General features: G+C 47.3%; 1 protein-coding gene across 1 annotated transcript in view; it reads right to left on the bottom strand.

Annotated features, from left to right (window-relative positions):
* The window catches only part of LOC309547944 (uncharacterized protein), a 44,700-nt gene extending 20,058 nt beyond the window's left edge, over positions 1-24,642 (bottom strand). Inside the window, exons 1-3 of the mRNA XM_082247941.1 lie at positions 24,567-24,642; positions 21,061-21,438; positions 18,184-18,360 (exon numbers count right to left, since the gene is read on the bottom strand). Coding sequence (XP_082104067.1) covers positions 18,184-18,360; positions 21,061-21,438; positions 24,567-24,621 — 610 coding nt within the window. The 5' untranslated portion in view covers positions 24,622-24,642. The remainder of the gene's footprint in view (positions 1-18,183; positions 18,361-21,060; positions 21,439-24,566) is intronic.
* Between the last annotated feature and the right edge of the window lie 549 nt (positions 24,643-25,191).

Raw genomic sequence — 25,191 nt, forward strand, 5'->3', positions numbered from 1 at the left:
TACTGTTGTGGAGAAGTTTAAAGCCGGATTTGGATACAAAAAGATTTCCCAAGCTTTAAACATCCCAAGGAGCACTGTGAAAGCGATAATATTGAAATGGAAGGAGTATCAGACCACTGCAAATCTACGAAGACCTGGCCGTCCCTCTAAACTTTCAGCTCATACAAGGAGAAGACTGATCAGAGATGCAGCCAAGAGGCCCATGATCACTCTGGATGAACTGCAGAGATCTTCAGCTGAGGTGGGAGACTCTGTCCATAGGACAACAATCAGTCGTATACTGCACAAATCTGGCCTTTATGGAAGAGTGGCAAGAAGAAAGCCATTTCTTAAAGATATCCATAAAAAGTGTAGTTTAAAGTTTGCCACAAGCCACCTGGGAGACACCAAACATGTGGAAGAAGGTGCTCTGGTCAGATGAAACCAAAATCAAACTTTTTGGCAACAATGCAAAACGTTATGTTTGGCGTCAAAGCAACACAGCTCATCACCCTGAACACACCATCCCCACTGTCAAACATGGTGGTGGCAGCATCATGGTTTGGGCCTGCTTTTCTTCAGCAGGGACAGGGAAGATGGTTAAAATTGATGGGAAGATGGATGGAGCCAAATACAGGACCATTCTGGAAGAAAACCTGATGGAGTCTGCAAAAGACCTGAGACTGGGACGGAGATTTGTCTTCCAACAAGACAATGATCCACAAATAAACATATCCAGGTGTTAGAATGGCCAAGTCAAAGTCCAGACCTGAATCCAATCGAGAATCTGTGGAAAGAACTAAAAACTGCTGTTCACAAACGCTCTCCATCCAACCTCACTGAGCTCGAGCTGTTTTGCAAGGAGGAATGGGCAAACATTTCAGTCTCTCGATGTGCAAAACTGATATAGACATACCCCAAGGGACTTACAGCTGTAATCGCAGCACAAGGTGGCGCTACAAAGTATTAACTTAAGGGGGCTGAATAATTTTGCACGCCCAATTTTTCAGTTTTTTATTTGTTAAAAAAGTTTGAAATATCCAATAAATTTCGTTCCACTTCATGATTGTGTCCCACTTGTTGTCGATTCTTCACAAAAAATTACAGTTTTATATCTTTATGTTTGAAGCCTGAAATGTGGCAAAACATCGCAAAGTTCAAGGGGGCCGAATACTTTTCGCAAGGCACTGACTGTATTCGTCCGTTTTTTTTTTACATCCACTACCAATGCAAAAACCGACGAAAAAACAGACCGCTTGTCCGTGTACATCCGTTTTTCATCCAATCAGAGTTTTTGAACGGAAGAAAAATAGGGCTTTCATCCGTTTAAAAAAAAAAACGGATATTGACGGAAGCCGATGAAAACTGATGATCGGTTGTCATCCGTTTTTCGATAGGAATGCATTGATGTCCGTATTTCATCCGTCAACGGATGGATTGAAAAACGGACAAACTGCCCATATGTGTGAAAGGGGCCATAGGGTTGTCTCCAGAAGTGTAATAGAGGGGAAATCTTCCAATAGGGACACTAGTTCTGGTTTAGTCTATAGTTCTACTTTAATGCTACAACATACAAAGACATTTAACACCTGGTTCACACGGTCTTCAACTTCTAGAGTGAACAGCAAGCTTTAGGCCCCTTTCACACTTGTGCGACTTCAAAGTCGCGCGATTTTGACATGACTTTTTGTCTCGATTTTGATGCGAGTTTGACTGGGCTTATAATGTGTTTTACTCAAAACGCATCAAAATCATGCCAAAAGTAGTGCGGGGACTACTTTGAAGTTGGTGCGACTTCAAGTCGCACAGATATGAATGGGGCTCACTGGAAATCATGAAGAACGACTTGTCATGCGATTTTGCAGTCCCAAATCGCATGACAAGTCGCACAAGTGTGAAAGGGGACTTCAAGCATTTGCAGAGCTTTCAGCAAGCTTTGCAAAAGATATACGTCCAATCCATCGGGTCCTGCACCATCACCCCAAAAACGTATAGCCAAAAAATACTGTAAAGAGACCAAGGGGCTATACCGGTGCTAGACAACCCACTCAGAGAGACACTACAGACAAATTTATATATAAAAAATATATTTTATTGATAACAATAATAGTAAAATACCATACAACAATAGTACAGTAAAGACATGACATAAAAATGTAGACCTCTTAATTACACCCTACCTTACCCAGCCTCACACAGGTGCACAAGGGAGATGCCCAAGGTGATGGCACAAGGTTCAGAGGAAGCCACACAGGCGAAATGCATCAGATACCCGAACCTTGTTTCTTTTTAAAGTATTATCCCGCGCACTGGAAATTATATGTGGAAAAATTATGTGTGGAAAATAATATATTTTGAGTATGCAGCCTGCCCTATATTTCCTAAGGGAAATCCAATAAGTGAAAAAGAGAGTGTGGGGTAGGCGCTCCTCACCAATATGTAAATCCTTCAGGTGTACAAGTATGCACCTCTGTGCTATGTGATACCAGTATATAAATAAATCACGTGTAATCTTAGGTGATGAAATGGCATAAAACTATAAATTCATAAATACAAACTTTTGTCATACAGTATCCTGCATATTTATAAAATAAAATATTAAAGAATGAATTCTAATATGAAACAATGGTGAACCAGTGTATAACAGAGTTTCCCTGCTGCCACTAGAGGGAGTGTGTGCTGCAGCTTAGAAGGAATAGCTGTGCTAACTACAGTAGATAAATAAATATACTAATGGTGCTATTAAAGTGCAATGCCAATGTGCAAAAAAGTGCAAATTGTAACGAATGTGATATTAACAGAAATACTGAAAAGTCCAACATAAAAAAATTATTTTTATCCAAAAACTGCAAAATCCGTATAGTGTCCCAATATTTTCCAGTGTTTGAAAGGAGGAATCAATGCAGAAATGCTGAGTTACCAGATGGATATAAAAGTGCTAAGTGACTTGTGCCTTCTTCCTCCTTAGTGCTCTGGTGGGTACACACGCACACGCTCTCCCCCTATGTGAATGTACTCACCGGAGCTCCTCACCCCAACAGGGGTATATAGCCTGGTATTTATCCGGTATGTAGGTCTCCTCTCCTTATCCTGGGTGCTGTGCTTATTACGGTTCCACCATGGAAAGACAAGAAAGGCTCCCTTGGTGTAGTATATCAAGTTTTTTATTGCAAATTAAAATATCCACTTAGAGTTATGAAATCCTCTATCCGGTACCGCCGTGCACTGCGGATATCCGGATCCGTGCGATTCACAGTTCTCAAACCAACAGATGTGGAAGTGATGCAACAACGCTATGTCCTGCCCTACGCACGTTTCGTCAAATGTGACGTCATCAGGGATTTATATATTGGTATCACATAGCACAGAGGTGCATACTTATAGACCTGAAGGATTTACATATTGGAGAGGAGCGCCTACCCCACACTCGCTCTCTCACCCTAACCTTGTGCCGTCACCTTGGGCATCTCTTTACAGTATTTTTTGGCTTCAGCAAGCTTTGTTAAAGCTTGTAGAGTACCATTCAGCCCCAGTTTGTAAATGTTAAACACAGATCTTAATGGGTGTGCTGATTGCCACTCTAAACAAGCTGCTAACAGGCTTTAGCACTACTTGAAGCATGTTAAAAATCTGCTGAAACCTGCTAGCAGCTTGTTTAAAGTGGCAATCAGCACTTCCATTAGGATCAGTGTTTAAAGTGCCCTTTAGCTCCCGTTTGGAAATGTTAAAGGCTTGGAGAAAGGTGCTCGAATTTGGCCAAAGTATTGCAAAAGCTTACTGCAAGTTTCATAAAAGCTTGCTGTTCACACTGCTATTATTCAAGCTGAAGCTCGTGTGAAAGTGGCCTTAGATGACTGCTCTTCCAACCTTGTGGTAATGGTTTTAGAAAGGACCTTTTGTGTTCCAGTTGAACTGTGCCCATGTGCACAAAACCAGCTCCATAAAGGAGGTTTGAGGAGTTTCCTGTGGAATAACTTGAGTGGCCTTCACATAGCACCAATTTATCACCCTACTGGAATTATGAGAAAATTAAAAGTAAAAAAGGGACCTCTCGCTACCAACCTCTACTTTCAGAATGCTAGTTCCCTAGCAGTTATGTTGATGCTTTATAATATCCTCATGACAGAATCAAATTATGCAAATCATCTGGCTGCAGATTAACCACTTCCATACCGGGCCAGTTCTGGCATAAATCTCCTACACGTAAAAAAATCATTTAGAACCCCCACACATTATATATATTTTAAGACTCTAGGGAATAAAATGGCGGTCCTGCAATTTGTATGCTACACGGTATTTGCACAGCAATTTTTCAAACGCAATGTTTTTTGGAAAATAAACACTTTCATGAATTAAAAACAAAAACACAATATTTACCCCAATTTATTTGCATAAATGTGAGAGATGATGTTACGCCAAGTAAATAGATACCTAACATGTCACTTTAAAATTGCGCACACTTGTGGAATGGGGCCAAACATTGGTACCTAAAAATCTCCATAGTCTACACTTTAAAATGTTTTACAGGTTACCAGTTTAGGGGATACAGAAGAGGTATTGTGCTAGAATAATTGCTCTTGCGCCAACATGTGCGACGATACCTCACATGTGTGGTTTAATTGCCGTTTCCATATGCGGGTGCGACCTACGTATACGTTTGCGTGCGAGCATGAGGGGATGGGGGTGCTGTAACATTTGTTTTTTTATGGTTTCATTTTTACACCTTCCCTTTATTTCTTTCTTTATTTCTTTGTATCACTTTTATTCCTATTACAAGGAATGTAAACATCGCTTGTAATAGGAATAGGGCGCGACAGGTCCTCTTCTCCTCTATGGTAAAAAGCCTGAGGGAAAAAAAACACAACACATTTTGATCTCAGGCTTTCGAGCAAAAAAAGAAAAAAAAAAAAAACCAAAGGGCAGCGTTTAGCTCTGCCAGTGCCAGAAGTGATGTCATGACATCGATTCCTGCCTCTGAGAGTCATAGAGATGGCCGGGGACCATCTGGTAAACTGCCGCCGGCGAGAGATTCATTCTCCGGCTCCCCAATCGCACCGCTATGATGGTTTTTACAATGTAAGGAACTGCCGCCTGAAAAAAATATCTGGGTGATGCCTGTAGCTACTGATATCTCCACTCACAGTCCAGAAAGTCACATGACATCCCACGGGCAGGAAGTGGTTAAAATGTCACCTCCAGTCACTTAAATCTTAATTGGAAAGCAAAATCAGCTTAATGACATCTGTCCTGTGATAAGGTAGCCGATACAGGAATTGGGCAAAGTAACTCAGGAAGGGGAATTTATCAAAAATGGAGAAAGAAGAATCTGGAGCAAATGTGCATGGCAATCAATCAACATCTGTTTAAAGCGGAACCAAAACCCATCAATTTAACGGTTTCAAAAAAAAGTTACATTCCTGACATGCTGGGATTGCTGACTGTCACATTTTCGTGTACTCCCAACCAAACTGTCAATCCATCAAATAACTGGTGTCATAACTGATCACATGAGCAGCATCATGGTATTTGCAGATTAACCACTTTAGCACTGCTCACTGTGCTGCTACTGCGGCACAGTGGCTCGTTATCGTCTGGCGACATAGACCCACGTCCCCAGACATTCCGCTCTCTCGGCGGCGCGCGCGCTACCGGAGGCTCGCTACCGCTGTTTTCAGTCACAGCGGGAATCAGGCCAGGGGAAGAGAGGCGGTGATCACCGCTGCTCTTCCCCGATCGTCGGGGATCGAGTGTGGAGAACAAAAGCGGGCGGATCTCCTAAGTGACAGGCAGGGTCAGATTCCAGGGTTCAGCATAGCTGAACCTGCGATCTGTGCCTATGTCACATAGTCCCCTCCCCCCACACACGTTAGTAAGCACCAGGCATACATTAACCCCTTGATCACCAATAAAAGTTAACCCCCTCCCTGCCAGTGTCATTATTACAGTAACAGTGCATATTTATAGCACTGATTACTGTAGTAATGTCACTGGTCCCCCCAAAAGTGTCAAAAATGTCAGTCAATGGTCCGATCTGTCCGCCGCAAAAAAAAAAAAAAAAAAAAAAAAAAAAAAAACACAAAAGCATCTAGAGTGTTAGTGTCCGAAAAAAAAAAAAAAAAAAAAATGCTGATCACCGCCATTCTTAGTAAAAAATAAAAAAAATATTCCATAAATATATCCCATAGTTTGTAGACGCTATAACTTTTGCACAAAAATCAATATACGCTTATTGGGATTTTTTTTTTTTTACTAAAAAAATAAATATGTAGCAGAACACATATTAGCCTAAATTTATGAAGAAATTTGATTTCTCCAGTGTCAGGAGAATTATAACTCCACAGAGGAGTGGGTGCTGTGTCTGTCAATGAACATCAGAGAAATTGATTTTACAGTAAGTCACAAATCCCATTTTCTCTTTCGTTCATTGACGGACACAGCTCCTGTCATTCTTGAAATTCCCAAGGATAAACATTAGCCAACCAGGCAACAGGGGCTCAACCAAAACAACTGGAGCTCACCTGAAAAAAACAATACACCCTCAAAGAGGATCAGGTCCTCTTAAACAGCAGCCTGCAAAACCTTGCGGCCAAAGGAAAGCATCTGCAGATGCCAACTAATCCACTTTATAAAACTTTGTAAAAAGTGTGCACCAGGTGGCCGCCTTGCAAACCTGCGTCACTGACACTTGATGATGGAAGGCCCAGGAGGCACCAAGCGCTCTAGTTGAGTGCGCCTTGACAGGGAAAGGAGGAATCTGACCCTTGATGGAATAGGTCTGAATCACCATCTGTCTGATTCATCTGAAAATGGTCACAGAGGAAGCGGACAACCCTTTGCAAGGTCCATCCGTCTGGACAAATAGTCTGACTTCCTGAAAACTCCGTAGCTGCCAAGTTACACCCCAAATGCCCAGACCACATCCAAGGCATGCAAGGCAGTTTCCTTGGGATGTTTAGGCCTGGGACACAGGGAAGGCAACACAATATCTTCATTCAAATGAAAGTCACCTTAGGAAGAAATGGCGGACAGGGGCGAAGCACCACCTTATCTTTGTGAATCACCAGATAAGGTGAAAGACAGGATAACGCTGCCAGTTCCAACATCCTGGGCACAGAGGTGATAGCCACCAAAAAGGCCACCTTCTGGGACAGCGAAGCAGGAGAATCTCCCAGATATTTTCAAAGGGAGGCTTCTGTAGAGCTGAAAACACCAAATTAAGATCCCAAGGCCGCAACGGAGCCTGCACTGGAGGAACCAAATGTTGGAAACCCTGAAGAAAAGTACGCACTGGGGAGTGGGTGGGCAAAGTTCCTTGGAAAAAAGACAGGCAAGGCCGATGCCTTGCCCTTGATGGTACTCAAGGCCAATTTCTGCAGATGCCAACTAATCCACTTTATAAAACTTTGTAAAAAGTGTGCACCAGGAAGGAAGGCTAAGAAGCGAGCCACTGAGAAGCAGTGAGGATGAACCCCATGAGAATCCCACCACACAATGTTAAGTCTTCCCCGTACGATGGTAGATCTTCCTAGAAGTAGATTTTCTAGCTTTTAACAGTGTAGGGATCACCGACTCAGATAAACCTCTATCCCTTAGCACCTGACGTTCAACAGCCAAGCCATCAAAGCCAGCGACTGTAAAGCAGGATGGATGATCGGTCCTTGGGACAGCAGATCCTCCATGAGAGGAAGCTTCCAAGGAATATCGGCGACCAGCCACACCAGATCGGCGTACCAAGCCCAGCGAGGCCAGTACGGAGTCACTAAGATAACTGGAACCCCTTCTGCCTCGATCCTGCGTAGAAGTCTTGGCAGAAGCTTAAGAGGAGGGAAGGAGTAAATCAGACTACACTGACCCCACGGGGCCACCAGTGCATCTGTGGCGTCTGCCAGAGGTTCCCTTGAACGAGCCACTTACCTCTACACCTTTCTGTTGAGCGGAGATGCCAACAAATCCACCTCGGGGGTGCCCCACCATAGAGACAGCGGATGAAGGGACCGCTCCCCTTGGTCTATCGCCTGCCGACTGAGGTAATCTGCCTGCCAATTTTCCATCCCGGGAATGTGCACGGCAGAGAGAGCCGGAACGAACCGTTCTGCTAACCTTAGAATGCGGCTACCTCCAGAGCCGCCAGGGCACTTCTTGTGCCCCTTGGTGATGGACATAAAAGCCACGGCCGTAGCATTGTCCGATTGAATTCGTAAAGGGCATCCCTGAAGATGAGCCGTCCAATGATCCAGACACCGTCTGATCACTCAGATAGTTCCAGGATATTGATCGGTAGTCTGGACTCTTCCAACGTCCAGATCCCCTGAGCAGAATGCTTGCTGAGGACGCTTCCCCAGCCAGACAGGCTGACACCCGTGGTGACCACTGTCCAATACAAGGGGAGGAAGAATTTTCCCAGCCCAAGCGCTGGAGAGCTAAGCCATCATACCTCTACACAGGCTATACCTGGCATACCTCTACACAGGCTATCTCCCCTTCAATCCATCATGAATGCTCCCGCCAGACTCATCCACTTTATCAATCGCTCAGTGTCCACTGCTCCTCTCTGTCAAGCCCTCCACTGGCTTCCGCTCACCCAACGAATTAAATTCAAAATACTTACAACATCTTACAAAGCAATCCACAGCTTAGCCCCTAGCTACATCACTAGCCTAGTCTCAAAATACCAACCTAATCGCTCACTTCGTTCCTCTCAAAACCTCCTGCTCTCTAACTCCCTCGTCACCTCCTCCCATGCTCGCCTCCAGGACTTTTCCAGAGCCTCTACAATCCTATGGAACTCCTTACCCTTATCTGTCCGATTATCTCCTACTCTATTAGCTTTTAGGCGATCTCTGAAAACCCTCCTTTTCAGAGAAGCCTATCCTACCCACACTTAACAAATATACCTCCATTTTCTCCATCAGCCCATCCCCCCAAAGTTATTGCCTTTTGTTTCACTTGACCCTCCCTTCTAGACTGTAAGCTCTAATGAGCAGGGCCCTCTAGTTCCTCCTGTTTTGTTTTGAATTGTACTTTAACTGTATGGTCTTCCCTCACATTGTAAAGCGCTGCGCAAACTGTTGGCGCTATATAAATCCTGTATAATAATAATAATCGCATAAGGGACTCCTTTATTCCCCCGACTCAGTCGGATCTAATTGTTCAGAGACTGCTGAGTATTGTCCCATTTGGTCAATATCTCCTTTTGCAGGGACCTCGTAAGGAACTGCGCAAATGGAACCGCCTCAAAAGGTAGATACCATCAGGCCCAGCACCCGCATGCAAGTCCAGAGGGATAACCATTTGTTGGACAGCAGGAGGTGAATTGCAGCCTGCAAATTTCTGGAGTTTGTCCAGAGGAAGGAGCACTCTGGCTACATCCCGAGTCCAGAGAAAAGGCCCGTACACACGTACCGATTGTCGGCCGTAAAGATTCGGCCAACGACCGATCGGCCGATTGTAGGCTTGTTAGTAGGATGCTTCCGACAGCGCATTTTCGGCCAAACAGAATCTGTTGTGCAGGCTTTAAAATTTTTGTATGCCGACACCAGAACGGCCGATTGTTCGCCAGTCAGTACAGAATTCGGCCGACAGACAGCAGATTTGCAAGACTGGGCATGCTCAGAAAAGAAAAAACACAGGGAAAGTTAACCATCACATGACATCACTTCTGCACTCGGCTGTTGTTGGCCGACAAAATTCGTGTGCAGTCTTTTGCACTTTTCAACAGACACCGACAGCCCTGGACAAAAGACAGCCGATCGGTCGGCCAACGATCGGTATGTGTGTACGGGGCTTAACCGCTTCCATACAGAGCAGTTAGACACCCTTCCTGCCCAGACCAATTTTCAGCTTTCAGCACTCTCACACTTTGAATGACAATTGCTCAGTCATGCTACACTGTAACCAAACAAAATTTTTATCATTTTTTTTCACACAAATAGAGCTTTCTTTTGGTGGTATTTGATCACAACTGGGGTTTTTTTTTTCGTGAAATATGCAAAAAAAGAGCAAAAATTTTGAAAAAAAAAAACACTTTTTTAGTTTCAATTATAAAATTTTGCAAAAAATTAATTTTTCTTCATACATTTGGGCCAAAATGTATACTGCTACATGTCTCTGGTAAAATTAACCCAAATTAGTGTATATTATTTCATCTGTGTGAAAGTTATTGAGTCTAGAAGCTATGGTACCAATTACTGAAAATTGATTACACCAGATGTACTGATGGCCCATCTCCTTTCTTGAGGCCCTGAAATGTCAGGACAGTACAAATACCAACCAAATTACCCCTTTTTGTAAAGTAGACAGTCCAAGGTATTTAGTAAGAGGCATGGTGAGTTTTTTGAAGTTGTAATTTTTTCCCACAATTCTTGGGAAAATTAAGAAAAATTTTTTTTTTTCTTTTTTTTCCCACAAAGTTGTCAATTTATAAGCTATTTCTAACACATAGCATGTACACAGCAAAAATTACACCCAAAAATACATTCTGCTACTCCTTCCGAGTATGGCAATACCACATGTGTGAGACTTTTACACAGCCTGGCCACAAAAAGAGACTCCACGTCCAAGAAGCACATTCAGGCGTTCTAGGAGCATAAATACACATAAAACTTTCTTACTACCTATCACACTTTTCAAGGCCCTAGAGCACCAATACAATGGAAAAGTCCACAAAATGACCCCATTTTGGAAAGCAAACACTCCAACGTATATTCTATGAGGCATTATGGGTCGTTTGAACATATTTTTTTCCACAGGTTTTTGGAAAATGTGGGAAAAAAATGAAAACTTTTTTTTTTTTTTTTTTTTTTACACAAAGTTGTCAATTTATAGGATATTCCTAACACATAGCATGTACACAGCAAAAATGACACCCCAAAATACATTCTGCCACTCCTCCTGAGTATGGTAATACCACATGTGTGAGACTTTTTCACAGCCTAGCCATATAGAGGGGCCCAACATCCAAGGCGCACCATCATGCATCCTAGCCACTTGCCTAGGCCTATTTTTGACATTTGGTGTTTACAAGCTAAAATCAGTTGTTTTGCTGGAAAACTGCTTAGAACCCCCAAACATTATATATTTTTTTTTAGCAGAGACCCTAGAGAATAAAATGGAGATTATTGCAATATTTTTTATCACACCGTATTTGCGCAGCGGTCTTCCAAACGCAATTTTTTTGGAAAAAATTCACTTTTTTTAATTAAAAAATAAGAAACCAGTAAAGTTAGCCCAATTTTTTTCCATAATGTGAAAGATAATGTTACGCCGAGTAAATAGATACCCAACATGTCATGTTTCAAAATTGCGCACGCTCACGGAATGGCGACAAACTTTGGTACTTAAAAATCCCCATAGGCGACAATTTAAAAATTTCTACAGGTTGCCATCTTTGAGTTACAGAGGAGGTCTAGGGCTCAAATTATTCCCCTTGCTCTAACGATCGCGGCGATACCTCACATGTGTGGTTTGAACACTGTTTACATATGTGGGCGGGGTTTCTGTATGCGTTCGCTTCTGCGCGCGAGCTAACGGGGACAGGGCGCTTTAATTTTTTTTTTTACTATTTATTTTATTTACTATTTTTTATTTTTACACTGTTTAAAAAAAAAAAAAAAATTGATCATTTTTATTTCTATTAAAAGAAATGTAAATATTCCTCGTAATAGAAATAGGCACGACAGGACCTCTTTTTTGTGAGATCTGGGGTCAAAAAGTCCTCAGATCTCACAAGCACACTAAAAGATAGAAAAAAAAAAAAAAAAAAAAAAACGGACCTTTAAACCGGTTGCTAGGCAACAACATTTTCCGTAGCTCCGGTCCTCCAAGACCATAGAGTCAAGTGAGGGCAAGCTTGCCCTCACTCGACATCCTGTCTGTAAGGATCCGGGACCGGATCGTTTTCCCCTCTGCCGGCGGGTCCGGTAAGCGGGGAAAAGGACCGGAACGCGGCGGGAGGGGGCGCCTCTTCCGCCATCCCGGAAGGGTGATCCCACGGCGAATCCGCCGCTGGGACCACCCTTATCGGAAAGCCAACCGTCCACCATTTAAAAAAATACCAGGGTTATGGCAGCTATCTGCTGCCATAACACCGGTATTTAGGTTTAAACGGAGGACGTTTATAAACCTTTTTGGACTTGGACATGGTGGCTGTATGAAGGGTGACAGGTACTCGGGTACTTTGTTGGGCAGGTGACAGGTACTCTGGTACTGATGAGCAGGTGGCAGGTACTCGGGTACTCTGATAGGCAAGTGACAGGCAGGTGATAGGTACTGATGAGTAGTACTGATAGGTGATACTGTACTGATGGGTACTGATGATCAGTACTGATACGTGATAGGTACTGATGAGTACTGATGAGTAGTGATGGGTACTGATGAGCAGGCGGCAAGTACTCGGGTACTTCAGGCGTCAGGTACTCTGATGAGCAGGTGGAAGGTACTCGGGTACTCTGATGACGGGTACTCCGTTGACAGGTACTCAAAGTACCCGAGTACCCGTCATCAGAGTACCCGAGTACCCGTCATCAGAGTACCCGAGTACCTGTCATCAGAGTATCCGTCATCAGAGTACCTGACATCAGAGTACCCGAATACCTGTCACCAGCCCGTCAGAGTACCCAAGTACCTGTCATCTGAGTACCTGATGGCCTGATGGGCTGGTGACAGGTACTCGGGTACTTTAATAGGCTAGTGACAGATGCTCTTTATTGGGGGGGGGGCAATCAGTGTGTTTAGGGTGCACTGTAGTTGGTAACTAGCTGTTACCACAATCTCCTCCTCACACAGGATCAGTGTGTGAGGAGGAGAACACGGTGACAGCTAGTTACCGTGTTCTCTGACATTTGTGACCGGCTGTGATTGGACACAGCCGGTCACGTGGTAAAGAGCCAATTTCATTGGCTCTTTACCTAGATCGGGGATCAACTCTGTCCGAGGGACGAGCCTCGTCCCCGATCGCTGCTCTGCGCGCCCCAGGGGGCGCGCATTGCAGAGAGAACGAGCGGCTCGTGCTGGAGCCGCTCATGTGATCGGCTGTGATTGACACAGCCGATCACGTGGTAAACAGCCAATTTCTATTGGCTGTTTACCTTGATCAGGGATGGGCTATGTCCGAGGGACGAGCCTCATCCCAGATCGCGCCGCTGCGCGCCGCTGGGGGCGCGCAGTAGAGGGGAGATCCGGGCGACGTCATATGACGGCGGCCCGGATCTAGACAACCACTTTGCCGACGTCATTTTACATGACTCGGTATGGAAGTGGTTAAGGCCCAAATAGTTCAGCTTTCTGGACAGAACCAGGACAGACTTCTGAAAATTCTGATTCCAGCTGAACACCCGCAGAGTTCGTATTGTGATCTCCAGGTTCTCCGCCAGAGCAGATAGAGACTCCGCTCACAGAAGGAGATCATCCAAGTAGCCCAGTACCGCGATCCCCCGTTGGCGTAGCAAAGCTAGCACCGGAGCAAACACTTTTGTGAAGACCCAAGGAGCAGAGGCGAGACCAAAGGGTAATGCCACAAACTGATAATGCTCCTCTCCCACAGCAAAGCGGAAAAAATGCTGGTGACTGGCACATATTGGAATGAGAAGGTAGGCATCCTTGATATCGATAGAGGCAAGAAAATCCCCCTGATGCAGGGATGCCACCACCATTCGAATGGACTCCATTCTGAACTTCTGTACCCGCACAAAAGCAGTTTAGCACCTTGAGGTCCAGGATTGGACTCACTTTGCCTTCCTTCCGAGGACTGTGAACAGGTTTGAGTAAAATCCCTGAAAACGTTCCGAAGTCAGAAACAAGACGATCACTCTTTGAAGGAACAGGTCTTGTACCGCCCCAAACAGACCCTGTAACCAGTCTGCAGGCAGGTGCAGGTTGGAAGGAAAAAACCCTGTCGAGGGGCAAGAACGAAACTCGATGCTGTAACCAGACTGAATAACTTTGTGGACACACTTGTCTTGCACCAGGGAAGTCCACGGGTCCGGAAACCAGCAAAGACGTCCCCCCACCCCCGATACGGATTAGGACGCGCCTTCATGCTGAAGGAATCTTGTCTGCGGGACTGGAGAAGCCCGCTCTTGGCTTGCCAGACCAGGTTTGTTTGGAGCCGCCAGAGGAGGCCCTGAAAGTCTTCAAGCCCTGTCAGTTGACCTTGAGGGACGAAAAAAACTCCTTATGAGCCAAGAAAGAAGGTCCACATCTACGACGAGGTTCCTTACCCTAGTAGCCTGTACAAGAAAGGTACTCTTCCCACCTCTGTGAGACTTTTAATGATGTCATATAGGGTAGCTCCAAACAGACGATCTACTTTAATGGAAAGATCCTCATTTTTAGAGGGTCCCAGGTGCGTGGTCGCAGACCCAACAGGGTGACCCAGGTCCGCGGGTGCCGAATCAGATTCAGGAACTGAAAAAGGTAAGGCAGGGGAAGGTGCTTTTTGCTAGCCCGTAGACCGCAAGCCGCCTCCACCCGGGACACAAGGGACTCCAGGACTGCCGTCAGTGCATGGATGGGTGGTTGGGACCCGGAGGGCCCCGCAGCCTCAGAGAGGGGATCAGGTGGGAAATGTGCTCCAAGGACTTTGCGAGTCACCAGGGGTACCCCACAAAAGTGTAACACGCTGCTAAGGGAGAACCCCCCATTGCGCTGGCAGCACCCCCTGGTCTCCAAGCACAAGGCACAGAGTGATCCTAAGCAGAGAGGGAGAGGACCACACCAGACTCACCACCCACCGACACAGGCACCTGCTAGCACCAGGAAATTCTGCACTACACATGAGGCGATCAGGAAGTAAAAATGATTCAGCAGTCAGCATCAGGGGATAAGGAGGGGCTCCCACCGCCAAATCACCGCCCACAGGGCTTCACTGTCATGGCCACCTCTATTTGCAATGGTTAACCAGAAGAAAATGGCTGCCAGACTACACAAACATGGCCGTGTATAGAAACACACAGGCCCCAACAAAATGGTGGCCCCCCCGCGTCACCACGAGGCATACCAGGACCCATAATGGGGGGGACCAGGCCTCTGGACAGATCCTGGCAGGAGCCCCCACCAGGTACATCTACCCTCCCCCCCACAATCGATCGTCAGGCTGCCGGCAGTACACCCCCCGGCCCCCATCGACATTAGCGCCTTGCCCCCACCCCAGGTAGGTGGCCAGACCACGCATAAAAAAAAAAAGAAAAAAAAAAAACACACACACACACATCCCAACTGGAGGTGGAGGGGGTGGGGGGAATAGGATGAGAAACTTGATAAGAAAGGGGTGCCTGCAGGAAGGAGGGGAACCCTGGGGTCCGACCGTCCCAAGGAGGGACTCCCATCCACCCAAAACCCTTCAGGGGTAGAGGGGGGGGGGGGGGGGACGGCTACTCACCATACCAGGTGGGCACTGCTCCAGACAGATCCTCCTCTCCATTTAAATGGGGGGGGGCATTTGTAGGACCGCCATCATAGCAGAGTGGGCCCCCAAGGATCCCCCCTTTGAGAGACATGTGTGGCTGGCTCCATGACACCCTGGTGACGCAATGGAAACACAGTAAAAGTTTTAATAGTAGCTGTAAAAATAAAAACCCAGCAACGCTGGGACTAGAGGTCCCAGAAAACTGCAAACAGTCCAACCAGGTAGGGAGATACTGCCCTAGGACTCACCACCACACCGTGTCTCCGCAGCACAAGGAGCAAGGAGAAGAGGCGCCAATCTCTTGCAGCATGCCGCTCTGAACAGAAGAACATCCGTGCTGCCAACGGAGGCCGCCAGCCGCCTATTACACAATGTGGCTACAATAAAATGGCCGCCGTGCATGCCCAGTCCACCGCTGGTCTCCGGGAAAATGGTCGCACATATTAGAAAATGGCGGCACTTTCGAGCGCGAGAAGCAAACCGCAAAAGACCCTGTGAGAGCTTGCCCAGGACCCCCCTTTCCACAGTCACAGCACTCCCGGTCCGCACAGGTACACGGTGGCTAGCCGATTGCCATCCACCACACCCAATTAAACCACCCCTGGACGCCCTCCAGGGGAGGGAGAATTGGGGGGGGGGGGTGCTGCGGGCCCGAGGAATGCTGCGACTCCGGCCATGACCAGGTTGTGTGCGTCCGTGCGTGTCCCAATCGCAAGCCAGTCTCTCGAAAGGGATCATGTCGCGGCCGACCTAGCATGGAGCTGAGGTCTGCACGCGCTCGCTGGTCAGACCTGGGTGACCGTCAGGATCTAGAATATCCAGTGCGTCCCCCAGTCCGGCAGTTGATTGTAGTTCTCACAGGAACAAATGAACTAGGAAAATAACAAAAAGTGAAAAAAAATGTTTAAAATTGAGAAAAAAAAAAATGCCAGGACCAGACATTCCAGCAGGGAGCTAGGTCCTTACTCCTGACTAGGCAGAAAAAAAACTGTGATCCTAGAGCAAGAAGTGAGAGTATACCACCTGGGACAGCCCCATGGGCAAAGTTAAAGCTCTGTTAACCCTTTTCCGCCTAGTGTCCTACTCCTAGGAAGCGCAGCATAACCCATCCGTCAAATGAAGATATAACACTGTGTCCATCAATGAACGAAAGAGAAAGATCCAATTCCATGATTCTCCGTCCCAGAAGCACAAAAGAATGTTCTATGGGCTGAGGAGGGCCCCCATCTGCGACTAGGTTCCTTCCCTTTCCTGGATTGTGAAAGGAAGGATCCCCCCCCCCCCCCCCCCCGTGATACCCTTAATGATGTCATCCAGAGTAGCCCCAAACAGGCAATCGCCTTGGAAGGGCAGATCAATGAGCGCTTTCTTAGAGGCTTGGTCTGCTGAAAAAATTCTTAAGCCACGTGCCTAATCACCACCGTTGCAACAAAGTTTGGACAGCACAGGAGCTGTATCCAAAGCTGCATCACAAATAAACTGCAGCCCATGGACCGACTGGTCCACTAAATCAACATAAGCAGTGGGGACCTGCTCACCCCCCCCCCCCCCCAGGCCCTGGTGCAAAAGCTTAGCCCATTCAGTTAGGCTGTTAGGGTCTGAGACACTAGGGCTGAGGCAAAGACTGGCCCAAATGACGAACCAGCCATAATAAACATGCTGCATGCCACAGCCTCCGCTTTTGTGTCAGCCGGGTCCTTAAAGGACGGGGATTCCTCTACTGGGATCAGGATTGCTTTATTTAACCTGGAAACAGGAGGGTCCACCACTGGCGGACTAGTCCCACTTCTTTAAGAGTGACTTCTCAAAAAAGTAACTTACAGCAAAACGCTTGAGGACCACAAACGGTAATTTTTGTTGTTCCCATTCCTTACAGGAAAACCTGTCAAAATAAGGCACATAAAGGAAACACTTTTGGAGTGCGAGGTACCAAAGACACAGCCATGTCTGTGGCTACATCAGCCGCATCCTCCATTTTTAAAGTCTCACGCACTGCAGTAATAAGCGAGTCCACCCGCGGCTTTTCATTCGCTGCTGCGACCACGGAGGAATCATCCTCCCTATCAGAGTGATCTGGGGGTGTGATATTAAGCCCCCCTGGATGGGCCACGTCTAAGGCAGCATCAGGCTCAGGATCAGAGGAGACAGACTGAGCAGAGGGAAGGCGGGGGACTCTTACTCCTGAGCCTTTGCCCACACTCCTCTTCCAAATGGGACACTAGGACTGCAGGACCGCCGTGGGAACCTGGGGTTCCAAGGGACCTGCCACCTCCATGGATGGGGGTGGTCAGTGGGGGAGATGCGACCCTGAGGTTCCATAAGGAAAGGAAGACCTTGCAGTACAAAAACAGTCTTTTTGGCTCCACTAAAGGATGAAAGAGGAGAAGAGAAAAGAGAAAAAAAAAAAGAGAAGAGAAAAAAAAAAAAAAAAAAAGAGAAGAGAAGAGAAAAGAGAAGAGAAAGAGAGAAAGAGTTAGTGGGCCCTGAGGACCGGAGTTAAGGACCACTGCTCTAGATACTGTAGTTCATTGATTCTCCCTGCCAGTGTGAGGTATAAGCAAATAGCTTGCACAGACAGTCTGAAAGAGCCCTGCATAGCACCCGAAATCTGCTGATTGTGGGTGCAATGCTTTGCAGGCTCCTAGTGAAAAAATAATAATAAATTGCACATTTTGTTACCTGCAAAAAGATGTGCATTTATTTTTTTTACAAAGGTGAGCTTATGCTTTAAAAATTTGACCATCCTTACTCATACTTTGTATATGCATTTAGATGTTTGCCTAGAGTTCAGAATTACATACCTCCTGGTTCCTGTAGAAAAATACAAGTGGGATTGATGTTTGAGTCATGATATCTTCCCTTAAGCAGCAATTTTCCTTTATTATCACGCTCAGATTTTCGTGTTTTAATCTCTGGTGGATTCATGATGATGCCGATGTTCGTCCCGGGGGCTGAACATGTAAATTCATTTGATACACCTATAGTGAAAATAGATTAGATCAGGGTTTTTTAACCAGGGTTTTCCAGGAGGTTTCTAGGGGTTCCTTGAGCAACGAGCAATTTCTGCCTTTCAGATAAGTTCCCTCTGACACCATTGATCGTTTTAGCCATGTGTAAGAAGCATTCTTCCCACTGACCATCACAGTAACAGGATTTGTAGATGTAGTAATTTTTAGCAGGGGTTCCCTGAGACTGAAAAGTTATTTCAAGGGTTCTTATGTGTTGAAAAAGGATGGATTAGATCATCCAAGTGAAATGAGCCTAAATAGGTTGCTCTATGCTGCCATCTACAGATAAAATCTGGTACTGCAATCCCAACTGGTTCTCTTAAAGCATTTCTTACCCATAAAAAAAAAAAATCCTGTTGCCTAAACGCATGAATAACAGCACAGTGCTTGTGCTGTGTAATGTGGCCCCCTATATCACATAAAAAAACCTAGTTGATCCTGCCAGTTTCTGCCCTCCCCTCTGTAAACAGACCACGGTTAATCATGGCTACTGAGCCCATATTCCGTGGTCAGTTTACATTCCTCCGTCATCCGCAGCTCTCCAGTCTCTCCTCTCCCCCCCTGCCTATCAACTCTGTGTATGAGCCGCCCCTCCCCTCGTAGCCATGTTCCGAGCAATGCAAACATTACTGCTCACAATCACTGCCAGTCCCTTGGCTAGTATAACCTGTAATATACACTGCATGCCGTTTTTCTTCTACATACCTTATTTATTCTCTCCGATCAGCAGGCACATGATCGCTGTCGCTCACTTTCTCCGCTGTATACACTACAGAGGGAGGTCACGTGACTGCCTGTCACTCTCTTCCTCCGCTGTATACACTACAGAGGGAGGTCACGTGACCACCCAGGAGACGTCAGGGGGAGATCTTGGCCCCTCCCTCTCTAGTGTATACATTGGAGGGAGAGAGCGACAGGTGGTCACGTGACTGCTGATCGGGGAGAATAAATAAGGTATTTAAAAGATGTTTTTTACAAACGGCATGCAGCATATACTATAGGTTATACTAGCAGGGTGGCTGGCAGTGAATGCGTGCACTGCCTTGACAACCCCTTTAAATGATAAGTGTACCTTTGGGAACATGATGTTACACCCATTTTTAGAAATTCCCTGTACTAGCTGTCAGTTTTTTTTAAATCAGTGCGGCGGTGCAGGGCTCCGCCCACTTAGCCGCATCATTCAGTCACACAGCTCTGTGTATGAGCTACAAGTCCTGACATCCTTAGCGGCTGTCGGCTTGAAGTTCTCATTGAACTACCATGGCGCTGTGGAGCACCGTGATAGTTCATGGAGTCTCCCTGTCAGCAAGCGGATGTACTTGTACATAGAAACACTGACAGGTGTGTAGGAGACCTGCATGGCACCATTATCTGCTGATTGCTGGTGAAATGCTTTACAAACTCCAAAAAGAACAATAAATGCACTTTTTTTTTACCTGCAAAAAGTGCTCCGACGGTAATGCCTCTGGCGATCTGCGCATGCGCAGTGTTGACGTCACTCTGGGAATCAGCTGGCATGACGTCAACTCTGTGCATGCGCAGATGGTCGGAGGTATTATCCAACAATCAGCAAATGCAGTAATCGACAGAACACCGGCATGTTAACATGTGTGCTGTAATCTCCTCACTGAGCCACCTGCCCAGCCTCCCTCATCCCTCCCAGAAGTGGCACATGACTGGCAGCCACAGACTAATCCTCCTCCAAGAAGCTGAGCCCAAAGCCAGGGTGTGACCGAGTGGGGTACATGAGAGGAAGGCTGCGGGAGGAGCCACCATGCAGGACATATTGGACTGCCTCCGGCGTTCTGTCGATTACTGCATTTGCTGAATGTCAGTTAATGTCATGGACGACCTGCGCATTCGCAGAGTTGACGTCACGCCAGCTGATTGCCAGAGTGACGTCAGTACTGCACATGCACAGATTGTCGGAGGCATTATCTAATGATCTGCACTATTCCACAGAACACCGGCACTCCTTTCCAGAGCAGGAGCAGACTGTGCAGCAGAAAGAGAAAGTCTATGGGGGAGGTGCAGGCTGACACTAGTGATTGAAAAGTAGTAACGTTGTGAAAAGGCAGAGCAGCCATCAAGGGGGGGGGGGGGGGGGGGGGGGACAGCCCATACACATGTAAGGGGCCCAGGCAGTCCGAGGGGCCCAGCTGCCCAGGCCCCAACCAAGGAGACCAAGTAGTTGCAGCTGTGGTAACTAGCAATTGCTAAAGCATGGTGGCTGCAGAGTAAGCCAATGCTAAATTGATGTCTCTTTGCTGGATTGCGCTGTCTCTTTGTTGGATTGGGATGTCTCTTTGCTGGATTGGATTCATTTTCATTTATTAAGTTGTAAGAGTGTTAAAATAGAAGCGGGTGCATGGAAGGACACGGTGGGACGGCCAGAGGGCGGGCCCTGTGGAATGTTGGTGGTCAGGCCCGGAGGGGGCCAGGCCTAAAGCTGTGTAAGGGGACCCAAATTTTCTGATGGCTGCCCTGTGAAAAGGGATGAAGTGTTGACAGAGCAGGTAGTGGAAAGATCAGCAGGAAAAAGAGGGCAATAGAGCTCAATGACCCCATTGCCCTAGATGGTTTTTCAGTGTCAATGGTGACCTAACAACTGGGAATTGCTTGGACCTAATCTAAAATGTTGAGACATGAGCAGTTCCACATCCAACCTACCAATATCTGTAAGGCAAATTACACCATGAACAGCACCATCTAACTTGATGTTAAAGTAACAGGCATAACAAGCTTCATCTTCCTTCTCCAGCTTCGAAATCACAATGGTTGATTTGTTTAAATATTTGCCTGGATCCAACGGGACGATGGAAGTAAACGCTGAAAACTCGGCATATACGCGTTCCCCATATTCTTTGCTGGAAGTTGCGCAGACTTTGGATTCATTGCCTTTTCTCTTACACCACGTCACCTGAAAAACTTCCCTTGGTTGCGAGAGGGTACAAGTAAGAGTAGCATTTCCACCAAGTATGGCTGGCTCCGTCTTCATACATCTTACCGGATTAGTATCGGATGCTGGTTGCAGGAGTGAATCGCAGACTAAAAGTCAAGAAAAAAAATAAATAAACAGAAAAAAGGTCAGAACCTGATTGTATGACTAACCAGCTCACAAGGAATAGTCTAGTCTCTCTTAAATGGCCTATTCCACTTTTTGTAAAAAAAAAAAAAAAAAAATTAAAGGGGACACTAGGGAAAGTAAAAAAACATCCCTTGCAGTAGGGCTGCCCCCACACTGCAAGGGATAAATACTCATTTACATTTTAGACTCAGGGAAAAGCTCTTTTCCTACCTAGTCATTCATACTTTGAGTTTCCTCTCCCCTATGCTATGGAAGTTGGATGCCTCTGGAATCATTAAGGCCCCTTTCACACTATCTGACGGAGTCCGTTTTTCTCGAGCTGCCGATCCCCCGCTGAGCAGCAGGAGGATGACAGCTGTTCTCCGCGCTGTGTGCAGAGACACAGCTGTCAGTTCCCTATGCATCTCTATGGGGGAAATCGGATGGGAACGGACCGTCGGTCCGTTCTCTTTCGATCCGCTGGACGGATGGAAAATAGGGTTTCCATCCGTCCAGATTTGACGGATCGGATGTCAGCGGACATGTCTCCTCTGACATCCGATCCCCCATAGAGATGCATGGGGGGACCGTTCAGATCCACCAAAAAAAATGGACAGGCGGATCTGAACGGTCCGCCTGTGTGAAAGGGGCCTAAGACCGATAAAGGGCCCATAGCCCTTGTACTAGATGTAAACAAGCATTTAAACTTTGGGCAGCCCCTCTACAAAAGGAGAATTTTTACTTTCCCCAGAGATGGGCTCTAATATTTTTTTTTTTTATTTTTTTTTGCATTGGCACCTACAAAGCATGGCAACCATAATCAGTGGATTGCAGGACAATGCTTAGGCTCCTGCAGGCCCTTCTTCCAGCTACATGTCTGCAGAGATAAGGACCTTCAATAAGGCCATAAGTACTTGGTGGTGCCTCTCCAGGCTGAGGTGTAGAGGTCCATTGACGCTCAAGATAGTAGGGATGCTAGCCTAAGAAAACTCATCCAGTGAGCAATGAACATTTTAGCTTGAAACGTCCACTTGCCATAGCTCTGAATCCAAATATGGATGTATCATATTACATGATTTTTTTTTAAAATCAATAAAAAAGGTTTGACAATATTATTACAAATAGGGAAATTCTTATAGGGAACCTAAAAAAAAAAACTCTCAACCCTGCGCCAGGAAGAATCTAAAACAAACTAACTGAAGAGCAGCCACTTATAAAAATAAACTGTAATACACATAAAAGGTTGTTATTCAATGAATACTCAACAAAAGGCAGCGCTCATTGACATTTAAATAATAGCAATGCTGTTAATGAAACAGTCCAGCATTCAGCTGTGCTAATAATAGTCCATCAATATACTGAACATGGAGTATACGTGTCCATGGGACTCCCCTTTTCTTTGGTGGTTGTGTATGAGTACAAGGAGTTCAGCTGGTTGTGATCCATACCTGCAAGGATAGTTTGGAATGCTATCTGTTGGTGTCTATTGGGGGTGCGCTGTTTTGAGCTGAAAGATGATTCACTCCGTTGGGAGCGCCATCCAAAGGTTGATTGGAACATATGCCCTGATCAGCTATCTTTTGGTGAGTTTTTTCTTCCTCTGTTTTGGTTTTTATCTCACTCACCACCGACCCCTGAACTCCATGTCCCTCGCCACCGACCCCTGGACTGCGCGTCCCTCACCACCGACCCCTGAACTCCGCGTCCCTCGCCACCGACCCCTGGACTGCGCGTCCCTCACCACCGACCCCTGAACTCCTCGTCCCTCGCCACCGACCCCTGGACTGCGCGTCCCTCGCCAACGACCCCTGGACTGCGCGTCCCTCGCCCCTGAAATCCGCGTCCCTCACCACCGACCCCTGAACTCCGCGTCACTGACCCCTGGACTCCGGCGTCCCTCGCCACCGACCCCTGGACTCCGCGTCACTGACCCCTGGACTCCGCGTCACTGACCCCTGGACTCCGCGTCCCTCGCCACCGACCCCTGAACTCCGCCGTCACTGACCCCTGGACTCCGCGTCCCTCGCCACCGACCCCTGGACTCCGCGTCCCTCGCCACCGACCCCTGAACTCCGTGCCACTCGCCACCGACCCCTGAACTCTGCGCCACTCGCCACCGACCCCTGAACTCTGCGCCACCGACCCCTGAACTCCGCGCCACTCGCCACCGCGTCACTGACCCCTGGACTCCGCGTCACTGACCCCTGGACTCCGCATCCCTCGCCACCGACCCCTGGACTCCGCGTCACTGACCCCTGGACTCCGCGTCACCGACCCCTGAACTCAGCGCCACTCGCCACCGACCCCTGAACTCAGCGCCACCGACCCCTGAACTCCGCGCCACTCGCCACCGACCCTGAACTCTGCGCCACTCGCCACCGACCCCTGAACTCTGCGCCACTCGCCACCGACCCTGAACTCTGCGCCACTCGCCACCGACCCTGAACTCTGCGCCACTCGCCACCGACCCCTGAACTCTGCGCCACTCGCCACCGACCCCTGAACTCTGCGCCACTCGCCACCGACCCCTGAACTCTGCGCCACTCGCCACCGACCCCTGAACTCCGCGCCACCGACCCCTGAACTCCGCGCCACTCGCCACCGACCCCTGAACTTTGCCTAACTGCAAAGTAAAAGTGACAGAATACAGAGGTCAGTAGTAGGTGTTCCTTTGCACTGCTCACCTCTGCCCCCCCCCCCTACACTTCTTGGTACGCTCCAGCTTTCCCCCCATTCCCCTAGTCCAGTGGGCGTGGCTAAGGTAAATTAACCATCTAACCATGACCCCGCCCACTAGTCCAGAGACTAGGGGGGGGGAAGAGTCGGAGTGCACCAAGTAGTGGGGGGGGGGGGGGGGGAACTTCCACAGCAGCAGTAATTGTGTTACAGCGAGCAGGGTTGGGGCGGGGCCAGGCTGTGACCTCATAGCTCCGCCCTCCCCCCCGGTATAGCAGACAGTCGTACAACGGAAGTAATTAGAGGGGGGTGACATCCTCGCCCCCCCCCCCCCCCCCCCCGTACACCGCACACACGGATGCAATATTGAGTCGGCCGGTGCAGACGTGACTTCCTTCCTCATACACAGTCCATGGCACAGGACAATACTCACTGCTGGCTGACATTACACACGGGATCAGCAGCAGCCTGACCCATAACATCTCCATTTGTCTGCTGTCATGACGGAAAAGAACATGCCCAGAGGAAGCTGCGCACTATGCAATTCAAAATGCCCGCCTATATACGTCCAACCAATCAGAGCATGCGCGTTACAGCTCTCTTCCTTCCCCGAGAAGCTCCGATTACCAAAGGAGGTGTCCTGTCAGAATACCGCTACCCGTCAGAAAATGCAACGGAAGTGACGTAACGAACACAATTGCTTACTGCGCATGCTCTATGCGTTCCAACATGACCGCCTTGCGTTTCAACAGATTTCCTAATTTGAAAGAACATGAAGGCGGCAGCAGACATCTTCTTACACCCAGGAAACTCTTCAATCTCACTCTTATTTTTAGCAGTTAACTCACCTTATATACTGAAATATAGTATTTCACTGCGAGCGGGTGATATAGTCTATTTCACGATATAGTCAGTTTATCACTGAGCAGTGAGGGGTGTACCAAGATGGCCGTCGCCACCTTCTACCTGCAGGTTACTCGCCATATTTACTATAATACAATAATAATACAAATGTAATACTGTGATACTGTGATGAAGTATATACAGAGAGTTTACTG

The sequence above is a fragment of the Pelophylax lessonae genome (assembly GCF_965119305.1).
Source record: "Pelophylax lessonae genome assembly, chromosome: 2".
Classification (NCBI taxonomy): domain Eukaryota; kingdom Metazoa; phylum Chordata; class Amphibia; order Anura; family Ranidae; genus Pelophylax; species Pelophylax lessonae.